The sequence below is a fragment of the Kazachstania africana genome, chromosome 7 (genome assembly GCF_000304475.1).
Source record: "Kazachstania africana CBS 2517 chromosome 7, complete genome".
Lineage (NCBI taxonomy): Eukaryota > Fungi > Ascomycota > Saccharomycetes > Saccharomycetales > Saccharomycetaceae > Kazachstania > Kazachstania africana.
In genome coordinates this window covers 741,871-763,733 of record NC_018946.1, presented here as the reverse complement: position 1 = coordinate 763,733, position 21,863 = coordinate 741,871, and the positions used below count along the sequence as shown (strand labels likewise).

General features: G+C 36.3%; 11 protein-coding genes and 1 non-coding gene across 12 annotated transcripts; 7 read left to right on the top strand and 5 right to left on the bottom strand.

The window, feature by feature from the left end:
- Positions 1–499: 499 nt before the first annotated feature.
- KAFR0G03690 (uncharacterized protein) lies at positions 500–1,591 on the top strand (the record flags this gene model as incomplete). The annotated part of the gene is made up of 1 exon (XM_003958488.1): positions 500–1,591. The coding sequence occupies one exon, from the start codon at positions 500–502 to the stop codon at positions 1,589–1,591; it is 1,092 nt and encodes a 363-aa protein (XP_003958537.1).
- Positions 1,592–1,882: 291 nt separating this feature from the next.
- Positions 1,883–3,130, top strand: KAFR0G03680 (uncharacterized protein; the record flags this gene model as incomplete). Its single annotated transcript, XM_003958487.1, has 1 exon — positions 1,883–3,130. One exon carries the CDS (start codon positions 1,883–1,885, stop codon positions 3,128–3,130), a length of 1,248 nt encoding a protein of 415 aa, XP_003958536.1.
- A 460-nt stretch (positions 3,131–3,590) lies between these two features.
- On the top strand, positions 3,591–3,773 carry KAFR0G03675 (uncharacterized protein; the record flags this gene model as incomplete). Its single annotated transcript, XM_003958486.1, has 1 exon — positions 3,591–3,773. The coding sequence occupies one exon, from the start codon at positions 3,591–3,593 to the stop codon at positions 3,771–3,773; it is 183 nt and encodes a 60-aa protein (XP_003958535.1).
- A 127-nt stretch (positions 3,774–3,900) lies between these two features.
- On the bottom strand, positions 3,901–5,619 carry ASN1 (asparagine synthase (glutamine-hydrolyzing) 1; the record flags this gene model as incomplete). The annotated part of the gene is made up of 1 exon (XM_003958485.1): positions 3,901–5,619. One exon carries the CDS (start codon positions 5,617–5,619, stop codon positions 3,901–3,903), a length of 1,719 nt encoding a protein of 572 aa, XP_003958534.1.
- A 1,315-nt stretch (positions 5,620–6,934) lies between these two features.
- PPQ1 (protein-serine/threonine phosphatase) lies at positions 6,935–8,437 on the top strand (the record flags this gene model as incomplete). Its single annotated transcript, XM_003958484.1, has 1 exon — positions 6,935–8,437. One exon carries the CDS (start codon positions 6,935–6,937, stop codon positions 8,435–8,437), a length of 1,503 nt encoding a protein of 500 aa, XP_003958533.1.
- Positions 8,438–8,590: 153 nt separating this feature from the next.
- Positions 8,591–8,662, bottom strand: KAFR0Gtrna17E. Its single transcript has one exon. It is a non-coding gene; the product is annotated as a tRNA-Glu (tRNA).
- Positions 8,663–10,434: 1,772 nt separating this feature from the next.
- KAFR0G03650 (homeobox domain-containing protein) lies at positions 10,435–10,968 on the bottom strand (the record flags this gene model as incomplete). The annotated part of the gene is made up of 1 exon (XM_003958483.1): positions 10,435–10,968. The coding sequence occupies one exon, from the start codon at positions 10,966–10,968 to the stop codon at positions 10,435–10,437; it is 534 nt and encodes a 177-aa protein (XP_003958532.1).
- A 913-nt stretch (positions 10,969–11,881) lies between these two features.
- On the bottom strand, positions 11,882–13,522 carry SPO23 (Spo23p; the record flags this gene model as incomplete). The annotated part of the gene is made up of 1 exon (XM_003958482.1): positions 11,882–13,522. One exon carries the CDS (start codon positions 13,520–13,522, stop codon positions 11,882–11,884), a length of 1,641 nt encoding a protein of 546 aa, XP_003958531.1.
- Positions 13,523–13,949: 427 nt separating this feature from the next.
- ARO4 (3-deoxy-7-phosphoheptulonate synthase ARO4) lies at positions 13,950–15,053 on the top strand (the record flags this gene model as incomplete). Its single annotated transcript, XM_003958481.1, has 1 exon — positions 13,950–15,053. One exon carries the CDS (start codon positions 13,950–13,952, stop codon positions 15,051–15,053), a length of 1,104 nt encoding a protein of 367 aa, XP_003958530.1.
- A 389-nt stretch (positions 15,054–15,442) lies between these two features.
- HIS7 (imidazoleglycerol-phosphate synthase) lies at positions 15,443–17,119 on the top strand (the record flags this gene model as incomplete). The annotated part of the gene is made up of 1 exon (XM_003958480.1): positions 15,443–17,119. One exon carries the CDS (start codon positions 15,443–15,445, stop codon positions 17,117–17,119), a length of 1,677 nt encoding a protein of 558 aa, XP_003958529.1.
- A 219-nt stretch (positions 17,120–17,338) lies between these two features.
- Positions 17,339–18,760, top strand: ENP1 (snoRNA-binding rRNA-processing protein ENP1; the record flags this gene model as incomplete). Its single annotated transcript, XM_003958479.1, has 1 exon — positions 17,339–18,760. One exon carries the CDS (start codon positions 17,339–17,341, stop codon positions 18,758–18,760), a length of 1,422 nt encoding a protein of 473 aa, XP_003958528.1.
- Positions 18,761–19,778: 1,018 nt separating this feature from the next.
- Positions 19,779–21,698, bottom strand: LSG1 (ribosome biogenesis GTPase LSG1; the record flags this gene model as incomplete). Its single annotated transcript, XM_003958478.1, has 1 exon — positions 19,779–21,698. One exon carries the CDS (start codon positions 21,696–21,698, stop codon positions 19,779–19,781), a length of 1,920 nt encoding a protein of 639 aa, XP_003958527.1.
- Positions 21,699–21,863: the final 165 nt, after the last annotated feature.

The following is a 21,863-nucleotide window of genomic DNA, read 5'->3' as shown; positions in this document are numbered from 1 at the left end:
AAACAATTTGTTATACAATCCCTTTAATAAAGGGTATAACATTAACTCTTTCCAACAAACTGTCATTCTTCTATAAGTGCGACTCAATAAGAAAACGGACTTCCTCTCTATGGTACCGAGAGACACCCTAACCGTAAAAGACAGAAAACGGCATCATGATGTTTTTGAACATACCCAAGAAAAGTTTAATAGATCATCGACGATTAAAGGGAGACACTGGTTGTCGATGACGGGGGCCGTGTGTATATTTGCAGCCATATGGTAAGGCTATCTGCATGGGGTCCCCTTGGCGTTTGCATGGGTGACAGAGTAAAAGAGTACCAGCCGTGTTAGTAATGGAAAATAAGGTTCTTGGGAAGGACCGATTTAATCTGTCTCAATAGTAACCTTGAACAAAACTTTATATATAGCATGTAAATCTCCTTGGCATGGTTCGCAGTTGATTCCAAGCGCAGATACCGGTGAAACAAGGTCACACAACTTACATACGAGTATAACTATGGCAGTTAATTACTATGCTGACGATAGGTTTATTGAAGTACTAAAGGAGCAGGAACGTGCGAAAAATCCACATAGGAATTTTTTGAAGGACACTATAGCTCATGATGCCAAGTACCAGTCTCCATTTAGAAGAAATATCAATCCTAACTATTTGAACTACATAAGAGAACATAAGAATGCTAAATACACCATTACAAATCCAAATTCTGATTTTAATAAATTGAATTTGAACACTGTTGGTTACAAGACAATTCCTACAGACAGGAAAAGTCGTAAAATTGCAAAAGATATCGATTTTCCAAGAAGTTTGAGAGAGAATGAAGAAGCTCAGACAAATTTCTTGAATGAACTCAAGACGAAGGAAAATAACTTGAAATTTCTCAAAGATTCACAGAATCTTGTTTATATCGATGAAGATGATATTTCTTATGAAGGTGACAGCAAATACAAGATAATCGAAAAACCTATCAATATCTACTCCGTCCCCAAGATACCTTCATATGTATTTACCAAAGTTCCTGGTAATAAAAAGAAAGAATTAAAGAATTCTTTAGCTACACCACAGAATAAAGAGCAAGTCATCGTATTACGTAAAAAAGATGGACTACTGTACTATTTCTCTAAGGAGGTCTTTGACAATATTCAATATGAGAACAAAATTCATCATGATAAACTTAAGAAATTAAATGCAAAAGGTGACGAGAGACATGCTTCTAAAATCAATGAATATGATACGCAAGTTTCAAATTTAAATACTAAAATTGATATTGAAAATGAGAAAATCAGAAAATTGAACTCAAAGATATCACACTTCAAGGACTTTTCTGATTTCAAGTCAACTAAGAATTACCTGTTCAAGATGACTGAATATAATAATACAAAAACCAGACTTTATGGTGAAATTGAAGCTATTAAGAACCAACGCAATCAATTAGAGCAAAATCAACCTGTCGCAGTGAAACCTAAGAAAGTTGATGAGCCAATCAACAGGCGGAGCAAACTATACGAAATCAAAACTGATGACGTAGAAGAAGGTGGTAATCTTTCTGTAAAAGAAGAAGAAGAAGAAGAAGAGTTTGTTGTTGTCTAGTTGGATATATAGTTATATAGTTATAATACGTTATTAATTTTCATATCACTTTAAGTTCAATCCAAGAACAAGATCGAAAAATATTTTGTGAGTTCATCTCGAGTTACCATTTACTGAAGAGCCATACTTTTATGATATATGGCAGGATGATACTATGATTTGTATAATTAAGAAGTCAGACCTGTTGATGATTATTTTTTTTTTTAAAGGTAAAACATTTGAAAAGTTAAATATATTAACGTGTACATACAGTTTGAAACAAGACAACACCGAACAATACACTCCATTGATATGTTTTCTAATTTCAATTTTGATAAGATCACTAACTCAATTAGCACAGCGGCACAAAGTGCTCAACAGAAGATTAATGATACCATTCTTACTCCTGATGTTCAGACTAAATTACATTTCAAAAAGACAGCTAGATTCTGGCAAGAAAAGGTTGGTCAAATCCCTGATAAGGAGATTTCAAAATTACCTGAAGGTTACCTCAATCTAGAGAATAAAGTTGATGCGTTAGAAAAGATCTTGAAGAGATTATTGATTGTAACAAAGACTTATGAAATCGAAGGTTACGATTACCCCCCAAATTTGAGCGAAAGTTTGAATGACTGGTGGTGGAGCGATTTAAAGAAGAGCAAGAAACATCAAGAGAAGAGCTCTTTCATGAATAATTCTTTTCCAATGGCAATTAGCAAAGCAGCTTTTGATTCTAAATCGATCTTGGATGATTTGAAGGAAAAGCAACAGGATCTTCCAAAGGAAGGTGAAGAGCCGGAAGAAGAGGTCGAAGAAGAGGATGACGATGAATTTTTGAATCTACTCGAAGTCTTCAATTCACTCAGTAATTGTTACAAAAATATTGACAAGAGTAAGGCTGAGATGGACGCTATGATCGTTAAGGAATTTAACTTTAAGCTAGAACACTTGATTAATAATGATTTCAAGAAGGTATCGAAATTACGTACAAAAGTCCAAGATTCTAGGTTAGAATTTGACACGTTGCGTCATGAAATAAAATTGAAAGAATTGGCGCAAGAAAGCATCAGGCAGGAGAACTCACAAAAGACTGACGTCTTTAAGGAAGACTCAACAAAGGAGGTGCCACCAAAGGAAGAGTCAACAAAGGAAGAGCAAGTAAACGAAGAGTCAAACAAGGAAGAAACCGAAAAGAAGAAAATTACAGAAGACAAGCCTGCTGAAGATGTCGTTGAAAAGAAGACAGTTGAAGAACAAGCTGAAGCCAAGGAAACAGAAAAGCCAGCTAAAGAAGGAAGTTCCAAGGAAGAGGCCCCTAAGGAAGACGTGAAGCACAATGGTTCCTCAGAAGAAGAAACAGAAGAATATAAGCTCTTGGAGAAGTTAGAAGATGAATTTGTGTCAAACACTGGTGCTGCAGTGGAATTAATGACAGAGTTAACAGAGACTTCTGAAGTTATCAACTTGGTCAAGCTATTCCAAAACTTCCAGTTGATTCACTACAAACAGTGCGTCCAAGAAATTGAAAACAACATGAAGTTTTTGGACCAACTTGAATAAACTCTTACGAAATAATAATATTTACCTTTAGTATATTGTGCCAGGTCTAAGTTTAGTTTCAATAAATACAAAAATTTATAAATAGTTTTGAAATCGAAAGTTTAAAACGAAATAGCAACGAACAGCCTTGCCGTTGCAGAATATCGTACTACTGAACCGAGTCACATACAGAACAAGGTACACCACAAAGGAATCATCGCATTCAAGTCTATTTTAAACGGTAGCATTAAAAAATCGTATATCGTTGCGCCTCGTTGCTTGATCAATGATATAAAGAATTCTATCCGAGTTATACGTTCGGATTGACAGATATTGCGGGAAACGATCGAGATCAATAAAAGCCATAGTGGAAAAAATTAGGACAGGCAAACTTTAGAGTAGTATACTGACATATATATATAATGAACATATATTCAAGTACAATGAATCATGGATCCTTTAAGACTATACCACATTGAGAATGAATATGGCAATGGCTAAATTAGTAAATATTATAACCACTATTAAATGGAAAGCTTCCAATAAGAAACCTCGCCGTGTAACGCGATACGACATATTGAAACAAGATTCGGCCTACAGTACGACAGCTTCTTCAAAATCATCTAGTGGGCATACAATTACTAGGGATATATCATCTATATAACGTTTTATTAAAGTAGAGTTTGCATATAATAACATTTGTTATCGTTTTTCAAGAGAAGAATTACATTTATTAGACCTAGTTGAAAAAATAAAGAAATTTATAAAAGTATATGGGAAAGTTTTTTAAATCATTGAATGTGTTTTTCATGAATTTGGGCGTATCTACCGGAAGGATCCTCAGCACAACCCCAGTCAGCCTTTGGAATCCATCTCATGACAGTTTCAGCGGCAGTTGGTTGTGGGAATAGAGCGTCGAACTTCAATCTGTACCAATAAGCTTCCTTAGTTGTTGGAATATCTTTACCCCAGTGAGATTTTGGATTAGCGAACATTTCATCACTAATAACCTTTTCTGCGGTGTCCTTTAAACAATCAATCCAAGAGTAACCGACACCATCGGAGAATTGTTCCTTTTGTCTCCATAAGATTTCATCTGGTAAGTATGGTTTAGCAGATGGATCATCCTTTGTGTCGAAAGCCTTTCTTAAGATGTATTTTTCGATACGGCCTTCCTTTTGGTTAATTAATTTATCATTTGGATCGATATTCATACATAGATCTAAGAATTCTCTATCCAAAAATGGAACTCTTGCTTCTAGACCCCAAGCCATGGTAGATTTGTTAGCTCTTAGACAATCAGCTAAATGTAAGTTCTTAACTCTCTTGACAGATTCGGTGTGGAATTCAGCAGCAGATGGAGCTTGAGCGAAATACAGGTAACCACCGAAAATTTCATCTGAACCTTCACCTGATAGAACCATCTTAACACCTTGAGCTTTAATTTTTCTTGAAAGTAAGAACATTGGAGTCGAGGCTCTAATCGTTGTAACATCGTAGGTTTCTAAATGGTAAATGACATCGTCTAGAGCGTCAATACCTTCTTGTAAAGTGAAAGTATGTTCGTGATGGATGGAACCGATGAATTTGGCGACTTTCTTAGCGGCAATTAAATCTGGAGCACCTGGTAAACCAATGGCAAAAGAATGTAGACGAGACCAGCCAGAAGTTCTTAGATGACCTTCGTCGTCGATACCAGCCAAATGAGAACCTTCTTCAGCGTATTGAGAGGCGTCTAATTCCCTGTTGGCAGCTTCAGTTTCTCTAGCAGCAATGGAAGCGATTAAAGAAGAATCCAAACCACCAGATAATAAGACACCGTATGGGACTTCAGCCATTAATCTTTTTCTGACGGCCTTTTCTAAGGAGTGTCTAATGGCTGTGTAATCGACTGGAGTAGTTGGAATCTTGTTTTCATCAATCCAGTTTGGAGTGAAATAACGAGTAATCTTATCAGTTTCGGAATCGTAAATGTGACCTGGTGGGAAGGCAACAATGCTGTCACAATCATCGACAAGACATTTTAGTTCAGAGGCGAAGAAGACAGTTTTTGGGGACATAGATGAACGGCCCATGTATAAAGTAGTAACACCGATTGGATCTCTTGCTGCGAGAATACGATCTTTCTTTGAATCGTAAAGAGTCCAAGCGAACATACCGTCTAAAGATTTTGGAGCGTCGATGTCATCTCTCAAGTATAGTGGGATGATAGGTTCACAATCTGATAAAGTTTTAAATTTGTAATCAGGAAATTGTTCTCTTAATTGGATATGGTTATAAATTTCACCGTTAACACAAAGAGTGTAGTTACCACATGGAGAAGTGATTGGTTGAGCACCAGAGTCTAGACCGACGATGGCAAGACGTTCATGGACCATGATGGTGGAGTTTTTGACGACGTTACCGGACCAATCTGGACCTCTATGTCTAATTCTTTTTGAGAGTTGTAGGGCTTTTGATTTGAATGAAGTTACATCTTCATGTCTGAAGGCAGCAAAGATACCACACATATTTGGAGGGAGAGTAGTAGCAGTTTTATAGTGCCTTGAATAAGGTGTTGAGTAATATTAGGATACTGAAGTATGGATATATATATATATAACGAAGTGTCCATATGCAGTAGATACTCATCGAGGCCACTGAAAAAAAAAAAAAAATAACTATGATTCATCTAGCGAAGGAAAAAAAGCAATAAATATTTACCGGAATGGGAAACTGATAAGGAGTGAGCGAAACGAAAAGAAAAATTTGCGCAAGAAAAAGTGCCGTAGCCCGAGATAAGCGTTGGGCAATGAAGAAAAAAAAAAAAATGGAGATTTTGATCTACTGAAGTTGAAGGTATGGTGCGGTGTACGGAAGTATACGGCATAGCCAATGTATCTTTCCAAATACGGACCCTGGTTTGTGGGTACTCTAAAATTTGGGTCCACTGTAAATGAAAGATGGTTGATGAAGTGGAAGTGTTCGACATGGCTATTATAGCAGCAATCAATGATTGATAGTCAGTGTATGAGAATTGAAGGCTATCCTACTGGCCAAATGTCGTAATTATACTCCCGCTGATTTTTCAAATGTAGTTGTAATCTAAGGCGGAAGTTAAAATGCAATTATTATCTACATGCATAATTATGTCGATATATATATATATATATAAGATTATTATCTCTCCGCCGAATGGATTTGACGTGTCTGTGTAGAGGCGGGAAGAGAATGTCCGTGGGAGAACTGGCCGTACATTAATTTCATAGATAAGAAACGCACGGTCTGGGTTCTCGCTCCCATTCTTATTCCCTCATCTTTGTTACCCGTAACTTACTAACGACTACGACGACGATGTTGAGGGTAGCGCTCTTTCATCAGTGTAAAAGATGCATATATTTCAGGGCTGAGTGTACGCATGGCGGTTACCCGGTGTGCCACATCGTATATAAATTACCCTCATCCTCGGATCTGGCGGGTGCACCAGGATCACCCGGCCTTCCATTCTTTTTCCGGTTCGGGTAACGCATTTGGGTAAATACAAGCAATTTCCGAGATTCGTAGAAAGAAAATTTTGGATTTCTCAACAACGAAGAGATGGGAGAAAAAAAAAAATAAAAGATTACATAAGGACCCGCGTCTCTTTTACACATACACATACACATACACATACACACACACCCCCTCTCTTCACCTCTTAATAGAGAACAAAAGCAGATTAACTACTATACCTTTTTTAAACAAGAATAATAGTATATAAATATACACTATACTATTACTTCGAATACAAACTTCACAACTACAAAAATTACTTTAAAAATTCCACGACAAAACCGTTCTTAATTTATGAGAAGAAGAAGCCCGTCATATTCCAATAATAATTTCGAAGTACCGACAAATAATACCTGTCTAAATAACAATAAATCGAACCAGCAATCTAATGATGGTACTGACGATTTAAACTCTAATGAACCTAATGACCCTGATGATAGTAGGCTCACTCCTACTATCAAATCTGCTAAAATTAAGGACACCTCCTCCTATATCGATATTCCTAAAACAAAAAAATCAAATCATGTTTCTACAAATGCTACTACAAATCTCGCTCTAGATATGGATATCTCCGTTGCCAAGGCTTTTGGTGCTAGTAAACCAAGATTCCCAATCGCATCTTCCACTTTGCCATTGACTGTAACCGATGCAACTAATATCTCTTCGAAAATCCCTACTTCTTCCATCAGTTCATCATCTTCTTCTTACTCCTATCTTTCTTCTTCATCGTCAACGTCTATGTCTTCATCACCTTCTTTTTCAAGAACTAAATTATCAATACTTTCTACAAAATCTAATAAGAGATCAAGACCTGTCTTTATTGAACGTTATCCAAACGATTCTACTGATAGAGATGGAATCAATATCGATGATATGATCGATAAATTGATCAATTTGAATGATACTTCTAGATTTAAACAGAAACAAAAGTCAATTCCTTTCCATTCTTGGGAAATTCAATTGATTTGTTCTACAGTAAGGGAAATTTTCATGGGCCAACCAAATTTATTGAGATTACAAGCTCCCATCAAAATTGTTGGTGATATTCATGGACAATTTAATGATCTATTGAGAATTTTAAAATTAAGTGGTTGGCCAAATGATACAAACTATTTATTCTTGGGTGATTACGTTGATCGTGGTAAACAATCTTTAGAAACTATCTTATTACTTTTCTGCTTCAAAATCAAATACCCAAACAATTTTTTCATGTTAAGAGGTAATCATGAAAGTGCTAACATTACAAAGATGTACGGTTTTTATGATGAATGTAAAAGACGTAAAAATACAAAGATTTGGAAATCTTTTATTGACGTATTTAACTGTTTGCCAATTGCTGCAACAATTCAAGATAAAATTTTCGCCGTTCATGGCGGTATCTCTCCAGATTTAATGGATTTAAAACAAATTTCAAAAGGTATTCTAAGACCTACTGATATTCCAGATTCTGGTCTCCTTACAGACTTACTTTGGAGTGATCCTGATACTTCAGTATCAAATTGGTCATTAAATGATAGAGGCGTATCGTACACTTTTTCAAAAAAAAATGTCTTGGATTTCTGCAACCAGTTCAACTTCGATTTAATTATTAGGGGTCACATGGTGGTAGAAGATGGTTACGAATTTTTTGCAAAGAAAAAATTAGTAACTGTTTTCAGTGCTCCAAACTACTGTGGACAATTTGAAAATTGGGGCGCTGTCTTAAGTATTAACACAGGCCTAATTTGTAGTTTTGAGTTATTGAAACCACATTCATTAAAAAAAAATCAAGATAATTTTTTAGATATGCTTTTTTAATTTTGTTTACTATTTTATTTACTTATGTAGTTTTTGTAAGCTCTATTTCAAATGATTCCATTCGAATACCTTATGAGGCTAATTGATTAATGATTTGCAGGCGCTCCGGCTTTTAAACTATAGCTCAATTCATAAATGAAAAAAAATATTGCACTCCGATACGGGGAGTCGAACCCCGGTCTCCACGGTGAAAGCGTGATGTGATAGCCGTTACACTATATCGGATGGGAAAGTTACGCAACAAGACCTCTTTGTAATAACCCGAAGATATTCAATTAGGAAAACCACCACTCAAAAACAATTCTCGGAGCTGCGATACACTGACTTTAGTATAATGGATTAGTTAGATGAAATTCATAGAACAGATGGAACAGTATTACGGAGTAATAGCACAAGATGTTAGCTCTCCAAATTAGAGATGCTATACTACAAAAATTGCCGGTGAGATACTGGGGCGACAAGAATTTCATGGAAAGATGCCTGGAGCTATTTGCATCTCCATTACAACACTAAGTATGCTTATGGTTAGACATGTGGAGTCGAATAACTAGCATTGTGTCCGTTCTGTTTTTTTGCGTAAAGTCTCAATATATCTCTTTACCCTGTGGAGATGATGAAATAGTTCAGAGACTACCAATCTTATTTCATCCTTGCTACGTTAATGGGTTGTAACAAATTATGATTCAAAATGCGCTCCCAAAAATAAAGCATATGCATGTGAGACCTCCAGGTATATTCTGCGGATTCTTAATCATGCTATTAGAGGTCATTTGCCTCATGCTTCACCTCCTCGACCATTCATCCAAGCTATCTCACGCAGTCGATGTTCCAGATTTATAGCAAGAATAATGTAATATACTTTCAACTCAAACTATATTGATACCTTTATAACTACCATATATGCGAAATGAACGACGGACGCTTGGTAGGTATACTGTATTTCAATTTATTTCATGATCCATTCATCTATTGAATAAGACTATTGCGTAGATTAATTGGGATGAGTATTCAATAAAAGGAAGTATTAAGAATATTTGACTGGTCATCAATATGCTGAACGGTAATTCTATTTAATTCCGACAACCAAATAACAGTATTCTGGCTTTCAATTAATTTTACTGATAGATCATTGTGGTAGCTCCTGAGATTCGTATAATTCTTGGATGTTCCCAAAAAGTGGTCTTAAACGGCCTGTCATACTAAGGAGGCTTTGTTTTCCAGCCAACAAACACGACGTATCAATATGAGATACAAAGGATAGCCGGCTAATTCAGACTGTATCGATCAAGTGCGTTAATATCTAGAATATCCTACATTAAGAATTATAGCTTATAAGTATTTCTGGAGCTTATCCAATAAGAGCGTGTATTACGTAAGGTGTGTTTTAGTTCCTGTATAAAGATATTCTGTCTGAGTTGATGAGAGTTATATTCAAAAACTCCGTATATCAATTCCAGCTACATTTGGCTTTTACAATCACTGCGTACTCTTAACACATCATGTATACCAATGGATAATGTTGAAATTGTGCCTCTGTTTCAGAATATGCGAGGCTGTGGATAATGCATTGGAATATTCTCTTTGGTTTAACACTTCGGTGTATAAATCGCCGGTAGCGGTCAATAGTTTACAGCCGAGGGGAATATGAACGTTGAAACATACACAACAATCGGAGCAAACGAGGTACTAGAGTAGTCTAATTTTGATACAAGAGCATATATAGTTATCTCTTACTTATGATCATTTCGAACATACTATTTTATGTGTCTAAAACCTGCTGTGTCATAAGTAACTCAACTTACAGAATAATTTCTGACGTGATCTAATTCTTGCAAGAGGCGTTGGAAAATATACTCCGGAATTAGAGTATATTGATTCATGAATAATGGACTACAACTCAGGTGTGTCTTTCGTAATGGGACAAATTATCCCAAATATCTTTCAATATTTATGAGTTTGCGTATATACATTTATTATCATAACGATTAATGTTCTATTTACGTCAAATCATCCTCTTGCTTTGATAAATTTTTCAACTCACTCAATCTGTCACTTAATTTCTTTCTTCTGGTCAAGGGTAACGATCCATCACGTTCTCCAATATTCGATGTGTTACATCTTTTCGCTAGATCGTAGTAGCCATTGAATATTTTCCTTCTTCTTACGTTAATGAACCAATTTGACAATTGTATCTTAGTCAAACCGGTTTTGATCAGCAAATCTCTTTTTTCCTGAGAGGTCGGATATGGATTATGCAAATGATTCAAGAGCCATGCGTTAAGAATCTGAATAGTTTCCTTTGGTAAATTTGATCTGGATTGTCTTGATTTAGAGTCCATTGAATTTGATATTGGTGAAGATTCATTTAAAAGTGCCTCTATCGTGTTTCTATTATCTGCCTTGGGGATATCAGAGCGTTGATGCAGATGTACAGTGGTGTCGTCTGTGGGTATATTTGTACATACTGCATTCAGTAGATTCTTAATGGAAGGTAATGTGTATTGATTGGTATTGCTGTTATTAGAGTTCATTGCAATACATAGAATATGAGAAAAATTAAATGCAACTGTGAAGGAATATAAAGTTTGATGGAGAATATGATAGATTTGTATCTGCGATTAGAGCAAATTGTATGATAGAACTCGATGTAAAGAACAAGAGATAAGAAAAAAAGGGAAACAAAATAGGGTAGACTAGATTTAACTTTTGATTAACCATATTATATATACAAACGAAAATCTTATCTGATACCACCAAAGACATGAAGATAATAACCTTGAAAATTACGTATAAAATCCATAGCATTTTTCAACGAGAATCGTTCGCTCGGTTTATTTTGACATCTTTTTTGATAGTACTGCAATGATATTTTTGATAGTACGATCGAAGCTTCGAGGCGAGCCCGTGCGGGAAATTCCGTTGCAAACCTGCACGTTTCTTCTGTGACGGCAACCGTTGCAGCTGAAGCCACGGCAGGAAACCGCTCGAAATATTGGACACATTTATGACTAAGAGCAAGTCTGGGAATCTGTCATGCGTGGGGGGGGGCTAAGAAACTCATGCAGAAGGTCCAAAAAGTGGGACATAAGATGACACTGTGGTAGGGCTTGATATCTTCTCCTGTATGGCCGTCTCTCCCATAGTTGCAGAGGACTGCAAGTTTTCATCCGACTAATCAAATGGCACCTGCCAAGAAAACGTTTTATGGACTCTGCTTGTTTTGTTGTTTTTTTTGCCCGATGACTGTTAACTGTGTAAAAATACTGAAAAAGATAGCAAATCTAGCTACAGTGTCTCTCTCAAAAGCTCTGTGGTTCCGATTGAATGGATGGGAAGCTTTGGGCATATGGGTTTTCCCTTATCGGCGTTTTGCTGAGTAACAGCTAGTGTTGTGCCAAAATGATTCATATACACATATTATGCGTTGTATGGTATTTATCTATTTTACATATTATTCGTAGTACCGTGGGAGTATGGTGGTGCCTGATTATTCGATATATCATGCAAGCTCTGGAAGGGTTCATATTTTGGTAATGTTAAATTCTCCAACATCCCTGGTCCAACTAATAATACCGGTATCTTAATAATCAACAGGACAGTTTCATTCTTCCCTCCGTTTTTTTCGATAGTTAATGTCACAGTCAACTTATGTGTAACTTTTATCCTTGCCATTCCCTTGTTTATACTACTCTCTTCAAAATAAAATGGTGAAATTGAATTCTTCAACCGTTTTTCTTCATCGATAAAATTAGAGATCACTAGATCCTGGATTTCACAAAGTTTTGGGGCTTTAATTTTTTCTCCTGTTTCCTCATTATATCCCACGCCATTCTTTTCCTCCATTTTAAATTCTCTTAATTTATAAACGTATCTAATGGTTTTTGTTAATTTGGTACTGTAGTCGAAGAAATAGTAATCTGGTGTGTCATTGACTACAACTGAAGGTATAGTAACATATTGTATTAATGATATTGCCATTTTTTTAACGTGAAAATTGGGGACCAATGTGTAATATTCAAAGGACAAATTGAATTTTCTGTTGATTTCAAATATTCTAGTTGATAGTGAAATCTCATAAAATAATTGAGCACGATCCCATGCTCCCATTACTGAACTGGGCTCATATCTCATATTAATTTCCATCATCGGTAACACACGAGAAAAATTAATCTTTTCAGTTAGAATTATTTGATCTTCTCTATCAGCTCCTTTTTTCTCTATGTTATGCAAAGATATTAAAGATTCCACTCTGTAGCAAGTTTTTCCAAACATTGTATTTAAATCAGCAGGGAACTCATTGGGTCTTATATTAATTGTGAATGGGAACGCATATTTCCCCTTGGATAATAATAAGAGTTTAGTACAATCTGCTTCGCCAACTTTTATTAAATCAATGGAGATTTGTTGTAAAGGTAGCATATTGATAGGATTTTCACTACAATATTTATTGAGGTAAGCGAATGATGTTCTCTCTTTGCAATTTGATAAATCATCGAGATCTCCATTTAGAGGCCTATAGATTTTTTGGTCTTTATCGATGTAATTTACCATTTCTGTGGTGTAACAACATAATTTTACCTTAAACGATTTGATAAGCAAGGGATACCAACTATTTTCTACATTAATAACAACTTTCCCACTGATAGTTGCCGTTGCTGACGTCTCTACTTTACGTATACGTCCCATAGAAAGATCGGTTGAGTTTTCGTAAATGGATGACCTTAATTGGGCATTCAGATCCGAAATAAGTACTTCTTTGCTATCTGGAGCTAATAATAGGGTCACGGAATGGTCTTTCTTCTTATCATGAAATTCGGTGATACAAGGATTTTCCAATTCGTTTGCTGCATCGTAAATGTAATTGAGCACATGACTCGAATTTTCAATTAACGTTCCGCCACAACTAAGATCCTTTAATTTAATTCTTTTGTTCTGAGAGAAAAGTAACTCGTCTTCGCTCTTAGAGAATAATTGATCTTGCACAGTTGATGTACTTGTGACTGAACTGAACGAGTGCAAATTTGTCAAATCGACATCTGACATGACAGAATCGTCTCCATTACGGTTTTGTGTAACCCCTATCATTACTTTGCGATTTCCCTGGTGCCATTAAGCTAACATAAACTAATGAAAATGGTTTCTTTGTACTTTTGAACTTATATTTTGTGGCACTGACACTTTCCATCAACCATGTCGCACGAAGACCTAACTTCGCTTACTCAACCCTACTGTTTTTTTGGGGGTTTCCTAATTGAGAAGTTCGCCCTACTAGGATTCTGTAAACGGAATTCCTTAATTTTTTAGGAAATTGTAGCTCGAATTAGGCAGGAAAAAAAATGCGGCAAGGAAATTTTTCAATACGTGATGAGTCAATTTATTGCGAAGAATTTGCATGTAAGACTTAAAAGGCTTTAATTAAAACATAGTATTGTAGCTTCACTTTATTCAGAAAGAGCGAAAACTTAACGCACATTCGTTCTTAAGAGTAATATCAAAGAAAATGGTCTCACCGATGTTTCAAGCCGATGGCAGTGCATCACAACATGAAGCTTCTGAAGATGTCAGAATATTGGGTTATGACCCATTAGTCTCCCCAGCTTTACTGCAAGTTCAAATACCAGCTACTGAAGCTTGTATCGAGACTGCCAAGAAAGGTAGAAAAGAATCTATTGAAATTATCAGTGGGAGAGATGATAGAGTACTCGTAATTGTTGGTCCTTGCTCTATTCATGACTTGGACGCTGCTCAAGAATACGCTCTAAGGTTGAAGAAATTGTCAGATGAACTTCAAGGTGATTTATGTATTATTATGAGAGCTTATTTGGAAAAACCAAGGACTACTGTTGGTTGGAAAGGTTTGATCAATGATCCAGACGTCAACAATACCTTCAATATTAACAAAGGTTTACAATCAGCAAGACAGTTATTCGTCAATCTAACTAACGTTGGTGTCCCTATCGGTTCTGAAATGTTAGACACTATTTCCCCACAATATTTGGCCGATCTTTTGTCTTTCGGTGCCATTGGTGCAAGAACTACGGAATCTCAATTACATAGAGAATTGGCTTCCGGTTTGTCCTTCCCAATTGGTTTCAAGAATGGTACTGACGGTACTTTAGGTGTTGCCATTGATGCTTGTCAGGCCGCTTCTCACTCTCACCATTTCATGGGTGTCACTAAGCATGGTGTCGCTGCCATCACCACTACCAAGGGTAACGAACATTGTTTCGTCATTTTGAGAGGTGGTAAGAAGGGCACCAACTACGACGCTAAGTCAGTCGCAGAAGCCAAAGCTCAATTACCAGAAGGTTCTAACGGTCTAATGGTGGATTACTCTCACGGTAACTCCAACAAGGACTTCAGGAACCAACCAAAGGTTAACGATGCTCTTTGTGAACAGATCGCCAACGGTGAAAATGGTATTATTGGTGTCATGATCGAATCCAATATCAATGAAGGTAACCAACCAGTGCCAAAAGAGGGTGGTAAAGCAGCTTTGAAATATGGTGTTTCAATCACTGATGCTTGTATAAGTTGGGAAACTACAGAGGTGGTTCTACGGAAATTAGCTGGTGCCGTCAGACAAAGAAGAAAAGTCAACCAACAAAAAGCATGAATAGGCAATTAAGCTGTGGTAGGCAGACAAAAAAGCAAAAGAACTCTTTTATATTTCTTATTTATTACATACCTATTTCTTGGTTCATTATGTATTCTTTTCTCGAGACAGTTGTCTCCAAGTCAACAGCATTTCCTCTTTCTGATCGATTATTCGCTCTTACTGGAACTGAATAAACAAGCTCATCTGTGTTTTATTTCAATTTATCAAACACCCAAACCCTTCGCGTTAAGACATATGAGTCAAATCAAAAGGAGTCAGATATTTGTCAATGTTAAATATCAATTAATATATATATATATATATATGTATATGTATATGTATACCACGTTGTCGATATACGATAATTACAATGCTGAAACCCTGAATTGTGAGAAATATTAGCGAATATGTCCCCGATAGTTCATGTTATAGATGTTGAAAGCGGAAATTTACAATCGCTAACTAATGCAATTGAATATTTAGGTTATGACGTTCACTTGATTAAGAAACCAGAGCAACTTTCCCAGGAAGTTAAGAAATTGATTCTTCCTGGTGTAGGAAATTATGGTCATTTTGTGAACAACTTATTCAGTCGTGGCTTCCAGAAGCCAATTTCGGACTATATATCATCTGGTAGACCAATTATGGGTATATGTGTCGGTTTACAGGCTTTATTTCATGGTTCTACGGAATCACCAGAAAGTGGAGGATTAGATTATGTCGATTTCATTAAATTAACCAAATTTGATGACAATGATACCAATAAACCAGTACCAGAAATAGGTTGGAATAGCGTTGATGGGGAAAGTGGAGACCTGTTTTATGGACTGGATCCATTTAGACGTTATTATTTTGTTCATTCGTATGCAGCCTTGCTGGATGCCGATAATGAAAATAGACTCAGAAACGAAGGTTGGTCAATTGCGAAGGCAAAATACGGTAATGAACAGTTTGTCGCTGCTCTCTCAAGAGGTAATATTTTCGCTACACAGTTTCATCCAGAAAAATCGGGTAAAGCAGGTCTAATTGTCATACGAAACTTCTTGGAAAAAAATTTTCAGCCAACATCCAGAACTTATACTAAGGAAGAAAGGGACCAGTATATCAATGATTATACTAATTATGGCTTGACTAGACGAATAATAGCGTGTTTAGATGTCCGTTCTAATGACCAAGGAGATCTTGTAGTTACCAAGGGTGACCAATATAATGTACGTGACGAATCCAAAGATAAAAATGTCAGAAATTTGGGAAAGCCAGTGGAGTTGGCACAAAAATATTTTCAGCAAGGTGCTGACGAGATCACCTTTTTAAACATTACATCTTTTAGAGATTGTCCTTTGAGGGATGCTCCAATGTTAGAGGTTCTAAAATTAGCTGCGAAGACTATATTTGTCCCATTAACAGTAGGTGGTGGTATTAAGGATATTGTAGATGTGGATGGTTCTGTAATACCTGCTATGGAAGTTGCAGGCCTTTATTTCAGAGCAGGAGCCGATAAAGTTTCCATTGGTACTGATGCAGTTTATGCAGCAGAAAAATTTTACCAACTAGGTGGGCGTGGTGATGGAAGCTCTCCAATTGAAACTATTTCCGCGGCTTACGGTGCACAAGCTGTTGTTATTTCAGTGGATCCAAGGAGAATTTACGTTGATAACGAAATGGATACAACAAATAAGACCATTAAAACAAAATTCCCAGATTCCGAAGGTCGTACCTTATGCTGGTACCAGTGTACTACTAAAGGTGGTAGAGAATCAAGTGATTTAGGTGTATGGGAGTTAACTAAAGCCTGCGAACAGTTAGGTGCCGGTGAAATTTTACTAAACTGCATTGACAAAGATGGTTCAAATTCTGGATACGACCTTGAATTAATTGACCATGTCAAAAAAGCAGTACGCATTCCGGTCATAGCATCTAGCGGTGCAGGGACTCCAGCACACTTCCAGGAAGCATTCACTCAAACAAGAGCGGATGCATGTCTGGGAGCAGGCATATTTCACAGAGGTGACTACACAGTTAACGATGTTAAAAAATATTTGTTGAAAGGAGGCTTCAAGGTTAGAATGGATCTTGACGAATAATGGCATTTAGTTAATGCAGTGAACGTATAGGTATATGTATATACGACTCATTTAGATAGAATCAGTATAATAATTGTTTTTTCTATACATTTTTTGAGGCAGGCCGTAAATAAATTGAAAAATTTTTGAAGCGATGAGATGTGATAAAAATTTTAGCACCTATAAGTAGTTCATACTTAATACTGAAAAGCACATATATAAGTTATAGATCAAACCAAAATGGGTAGAGCTACGACATCTAGATCAAAAAAGCAAAGACATGACCCTCTTTTGAAGGATATTGATTCTGCCTCAGGAAGTCTTAAGAAAATCAAGAGAAGATCCAATATGGAGGAAGAAGAAGAAGATAAGCAAGCAGAAGACTTCGTTGATTCTAGAACCTCTAGAAAGATTCTACAACTAGCAAAAGAACAACAAGATGAAATCGCTCAGGAAGAAGATGCAGAAACTCAAAAGGAACTTCAGAATGCAGCCAGATTCAAACAAATCAACTATGACAGTGATGAAGAGGATGACGATGAGGATGAAAGATACGATAATATCTCTGATTTTGAGCCAGAAGGTGAATACGCTGAAGTTGAAGAGGAAGAGGAATTGATTGAGATTGATGAAGAAGACGCCGCAATGTTCGAAAACTATTTCAAAAAGCCAGCCGATTTTAATTCACTTGGTGGAAGTTATAACTTAGCTGATAAAATCATGGCATCCATCAGAGAAAAGGAAGCAGAGGTTGAGGAACAGAGTATGAATGATGATATAGACCTACCCACCGTTGTTGAAAGAAGGCCTGCTGATGGTGTCGCATTACCAGAAAAGGTTATCAGAGCCTATACAACTGTCGGTTCTATTCTAAAGACATGGACACATGGTAAGCTTCCAAAACTATTCAAAGTCATCCCATCATTGAGAAACTGGGTCGATGTCCTTTACGTTACTGATCCACCTTCATGGTCACCACATGTTGTTTATGAGGCAACGAAATTATTTGTCTCCAATTTATCCGCCAAAGAAGCTCAAAAGTTCATCAACTTAGTGCTATTGGAACGTTTCCGTGAAAATATAGAAACTACTGATGATCATTCTTTAAACTACCACATTTACCGTGCTCTTAAAAAGTCTTTGTATAAGCCAAGTGCTTTTTTCAAAGGCTTCCTATTTCCTCTGGTGGAGACCGGTTGTAATGTTCGTGAAGCCACTATTGCAGGAAGTGTTTTAGCAAAGGTATCTGTTCCAGCATTACACTCTTCAGCTGCGTTAAGTTACCTGTTGAGATTACCATTTTCTCCAGCTACAACAGTTTTCATAAGGATTTTACTAGACAAAAAATACGCTTTACCGTATCAAACTGTTGATGAATGTGTGTATTACTTTATGAGATTTAGAATTCTAGATGACAGCAGTAATGGCGATGATGCTACAAGAGTACTACCGGTGATATGGCATAAGGCTTTCTTGATTTTCGCTCAACGTTACAAGAACGATATTACAGAAGATCAAAGAGATTTCTTGCTGGAAACCGTTCGTCAAAGAGGTCATAGAGAGATTGGACCAGAAATTAGAAGGGAATTATTAGCTGGGAATGCAAGAGAATTTGTTGATCCAAATGAAGTGAAGGATTCTATGATGATTGATGTTCAGTAAATGTTTTTCCAAATAAATTAGGTATATTATTTTTGTATATTACGTAGTCATTCAACTTAGGGCATAATAAATCAGATACTCTCCTTTATAAGGGAATACTTAGAAAAATAGCTTGTTGGATTAGTGTACGATACGTAGTTAAGAGTGTCTACAATACTTGAAGTTTTTAATTACGAACAATAATTTACAAAAAAATTTGCGCCCACCTACTATCAAACTATGAACTGTAGAAACTCAGTCATTGTTAGCGAAAAAGGGCGTGGACACTAGTCCTTATCTAAGATCCCTCTAGTTTTCTGATTGCGTGGATTTATGAATTTCAAAGCTTTCGATCAAAGATATCGTAATATAAATTAACTAACGACGAGAAAAACTCTCGCAAGGTGTCAGTTGACTCACTTCACGATATTAAGACCATTTTGAAACTCATTTGAACAACTTGAAATAAATAAAGAACCTTGGTTATTATCAAATGTAAAAAAATATGGTATTAACAAAGTGTATATGCCCTTTTAAATAGTGCAAAAAAAATTTTCATTACTCGACAAAGTGCGGCTGCGAAACAACACTAGTACACCGCATATATAAATTACAACGATATAAATTAGGTCTTGGAGGCCAACTCGGTAGATAGTTCACTCGATGCTTTGGACTCATTAGGACATTCCACTTCTTTAAGCTGTGACTGTCTTTACTGTGGGTATAGTCCTGGAACGACATCTTCTTTCTCTTGGGAAAATAAAAGTTTTCAAGCAACATTAGGTTTCATTTGTAAAAGGTTGAACATCTATAAAAGACATTGCTCGTTCTTAATTTACATTGTTTACCATTTGCTCCTTTCTACTTCATGAGCTTCATCGCACTGAAGTACAAGTAGCAAAAGAGGGAGTGCTAAAATTCACTTTTAAATTTGAATACTTTTGAAAGTCGGAGGATATTGGAACAAGAGGTTATTCTTTTTAAAAATGGAATTAGGTTAAATTATTAATATACAGACTAAATACATGTTCAGCACATCTCAATCACTCATCATCATAGCCTTCTTTTTGCTTTTTTTGTTTTTCTTATTATGCTTTTTACCATTGCCAGCATTTCCACCTTTTTTATGGAATGGACTCGTTAATTGTCCTTCAATATTGTTCATTTTGAAAAAATCCTTGTCTAAATCTTCAGCAGCATTGAATAAAGCAGCTTGTTTACCACCATGCGTGACTGACTTGGCTTCACTTTCTTTATCAGCACTAATATGTGCTGAGAATGTTAAATTCTTCAAATCACGTTCTAAATCTATAACATCTATACCTTTGGCTCTTGCAGCTTCCTTTAATTGTTCTCTCCTCGTTTCTGGTAACCTTTCAAAAGTGTATAGATCTTTGTTGAATTCTTCACATTCTTCAATAGAATATGGAGTGTCATCTTCTAGATGTGGTGGCGGATTGATGTAAAGTAATTTACCATTAACATAATCTTTCAAGATATAACGAGAGGCACGAGATTCATCTGCAGAGCCAAAACCTTGTGTCATATACCCTCTTGCTCTAGCATAAGCCACCAACAGTTCTTGGCCAGTAACTTGATCTTCTTTAATAGCACCTTCATCACCAGTTTTTGTTTGAATATGAATACCATATACAGCTTCTAGGAAATATTTTGGAATTCTTTGTGCAACAAGATTTGCAGGTCCCATGTAATCACGTAATTGATCAATGGGTAAAACACCATTACAAACCAGTTCACCTTTATTGTATGCAAAATTAGGGAAGACCAAACCTGGACAATCACATAACATTACAGAATCAGATAGTTTTATGGTTTGGAAATGTTTTGTCTTACCTGGTGTAGAAGAGACGGAGACCTTCTTGGCACCAACCAAAGAATTAATTGTTGATGATTTACCAACATTTGGGTAACCAACAAGACCAATTTGTAAAATTGGAGCTTGTCCCGGTAAAGGTTCCGTGAGTGGCGTCTTTGGTGCCCTAGATAAAAATAACTCTTCCAATTGATCAATACTCAAAATTTTAATCTTTTCTTCAACAGTTTCATCTACTTTTTCTTCATCACCAAGCAATTCATATTCAGCACTTAGATCGTGATCCCTATAATCTTCACCATGTAATTCGAGTAACTGGTTGGCTCTTAAAGCAGAGTAGAAAGTGAATGAAATATTTTTTAATGTGAAATATTCTGCCCATTCAATTCTTTGTTTTCTTGTTAACAAATCTGCTTTATTAACCAAAAGAAGGTTTTGCTTTCTTTCATCTGTTTCAGTGACATATCTTTCTAGGTCGACAGATCTGAAAAGTAAAGGATCTCTGGCGTCGACAATTTGGACAACTAAATCAGACCTTTCCACGACTCTCCAAAGTTGCTTCCAAACTTCAATATTTCTTTCAAAAGGAGTCAATAGTAAATCTTCATTAGATTCCTGTAAATGTGCCAATTTTCTTCTCCAGGCTAAAAATGCTTCATTTTCCGCTCTTTCCAATTGGAATTTGGTAGTCTTATTGTCCCATTTTGGTCTCCTTGGAACGATCAACTCCTTTGCGTGGGCCCTCTGTTTTTCATTTAATTTTTCCTTCTGTTCATTTGATAACCCAAATACTTGCGTCTGCGGGTTGTTCACGCCACCATCCATTCTAATGATCTTGACATTTGCATGTCTATCCGCTGTGAAATCTTTATCAGCCAATTCTGCAGTACTTAAAAATTCATCTAAAGCAGATTCTTGAGTAACGGATCTCAACTTCACCCAATTAGCCTCATGTTTATCAGTGGTAAATCTCATTTCACCGTCTGGCAAGAACTCAATACTGTTTTCTTTCTTACGGGCGGATTGAATAGCTCTACCCAGACCAATAGTATTTTTATTCTTACGTTGGATTGGTTTAGGGCCTTTTGGGGCCTTCCATTTCTTTGGGGGTTCTTTGGGTGGCATTAGGACGTGATACTGCTAGATTATTTCGATGTGATTATACAAGTATTATAGGTTTCCCATCTTATTACAAGAGCTCATCGCTTGAAATTTTTCATTATAAAAATTTCAATGTTTACCCGGATGCTTTATTTTTCGCATAATCAGGTAAGCAAACTTACATATAGA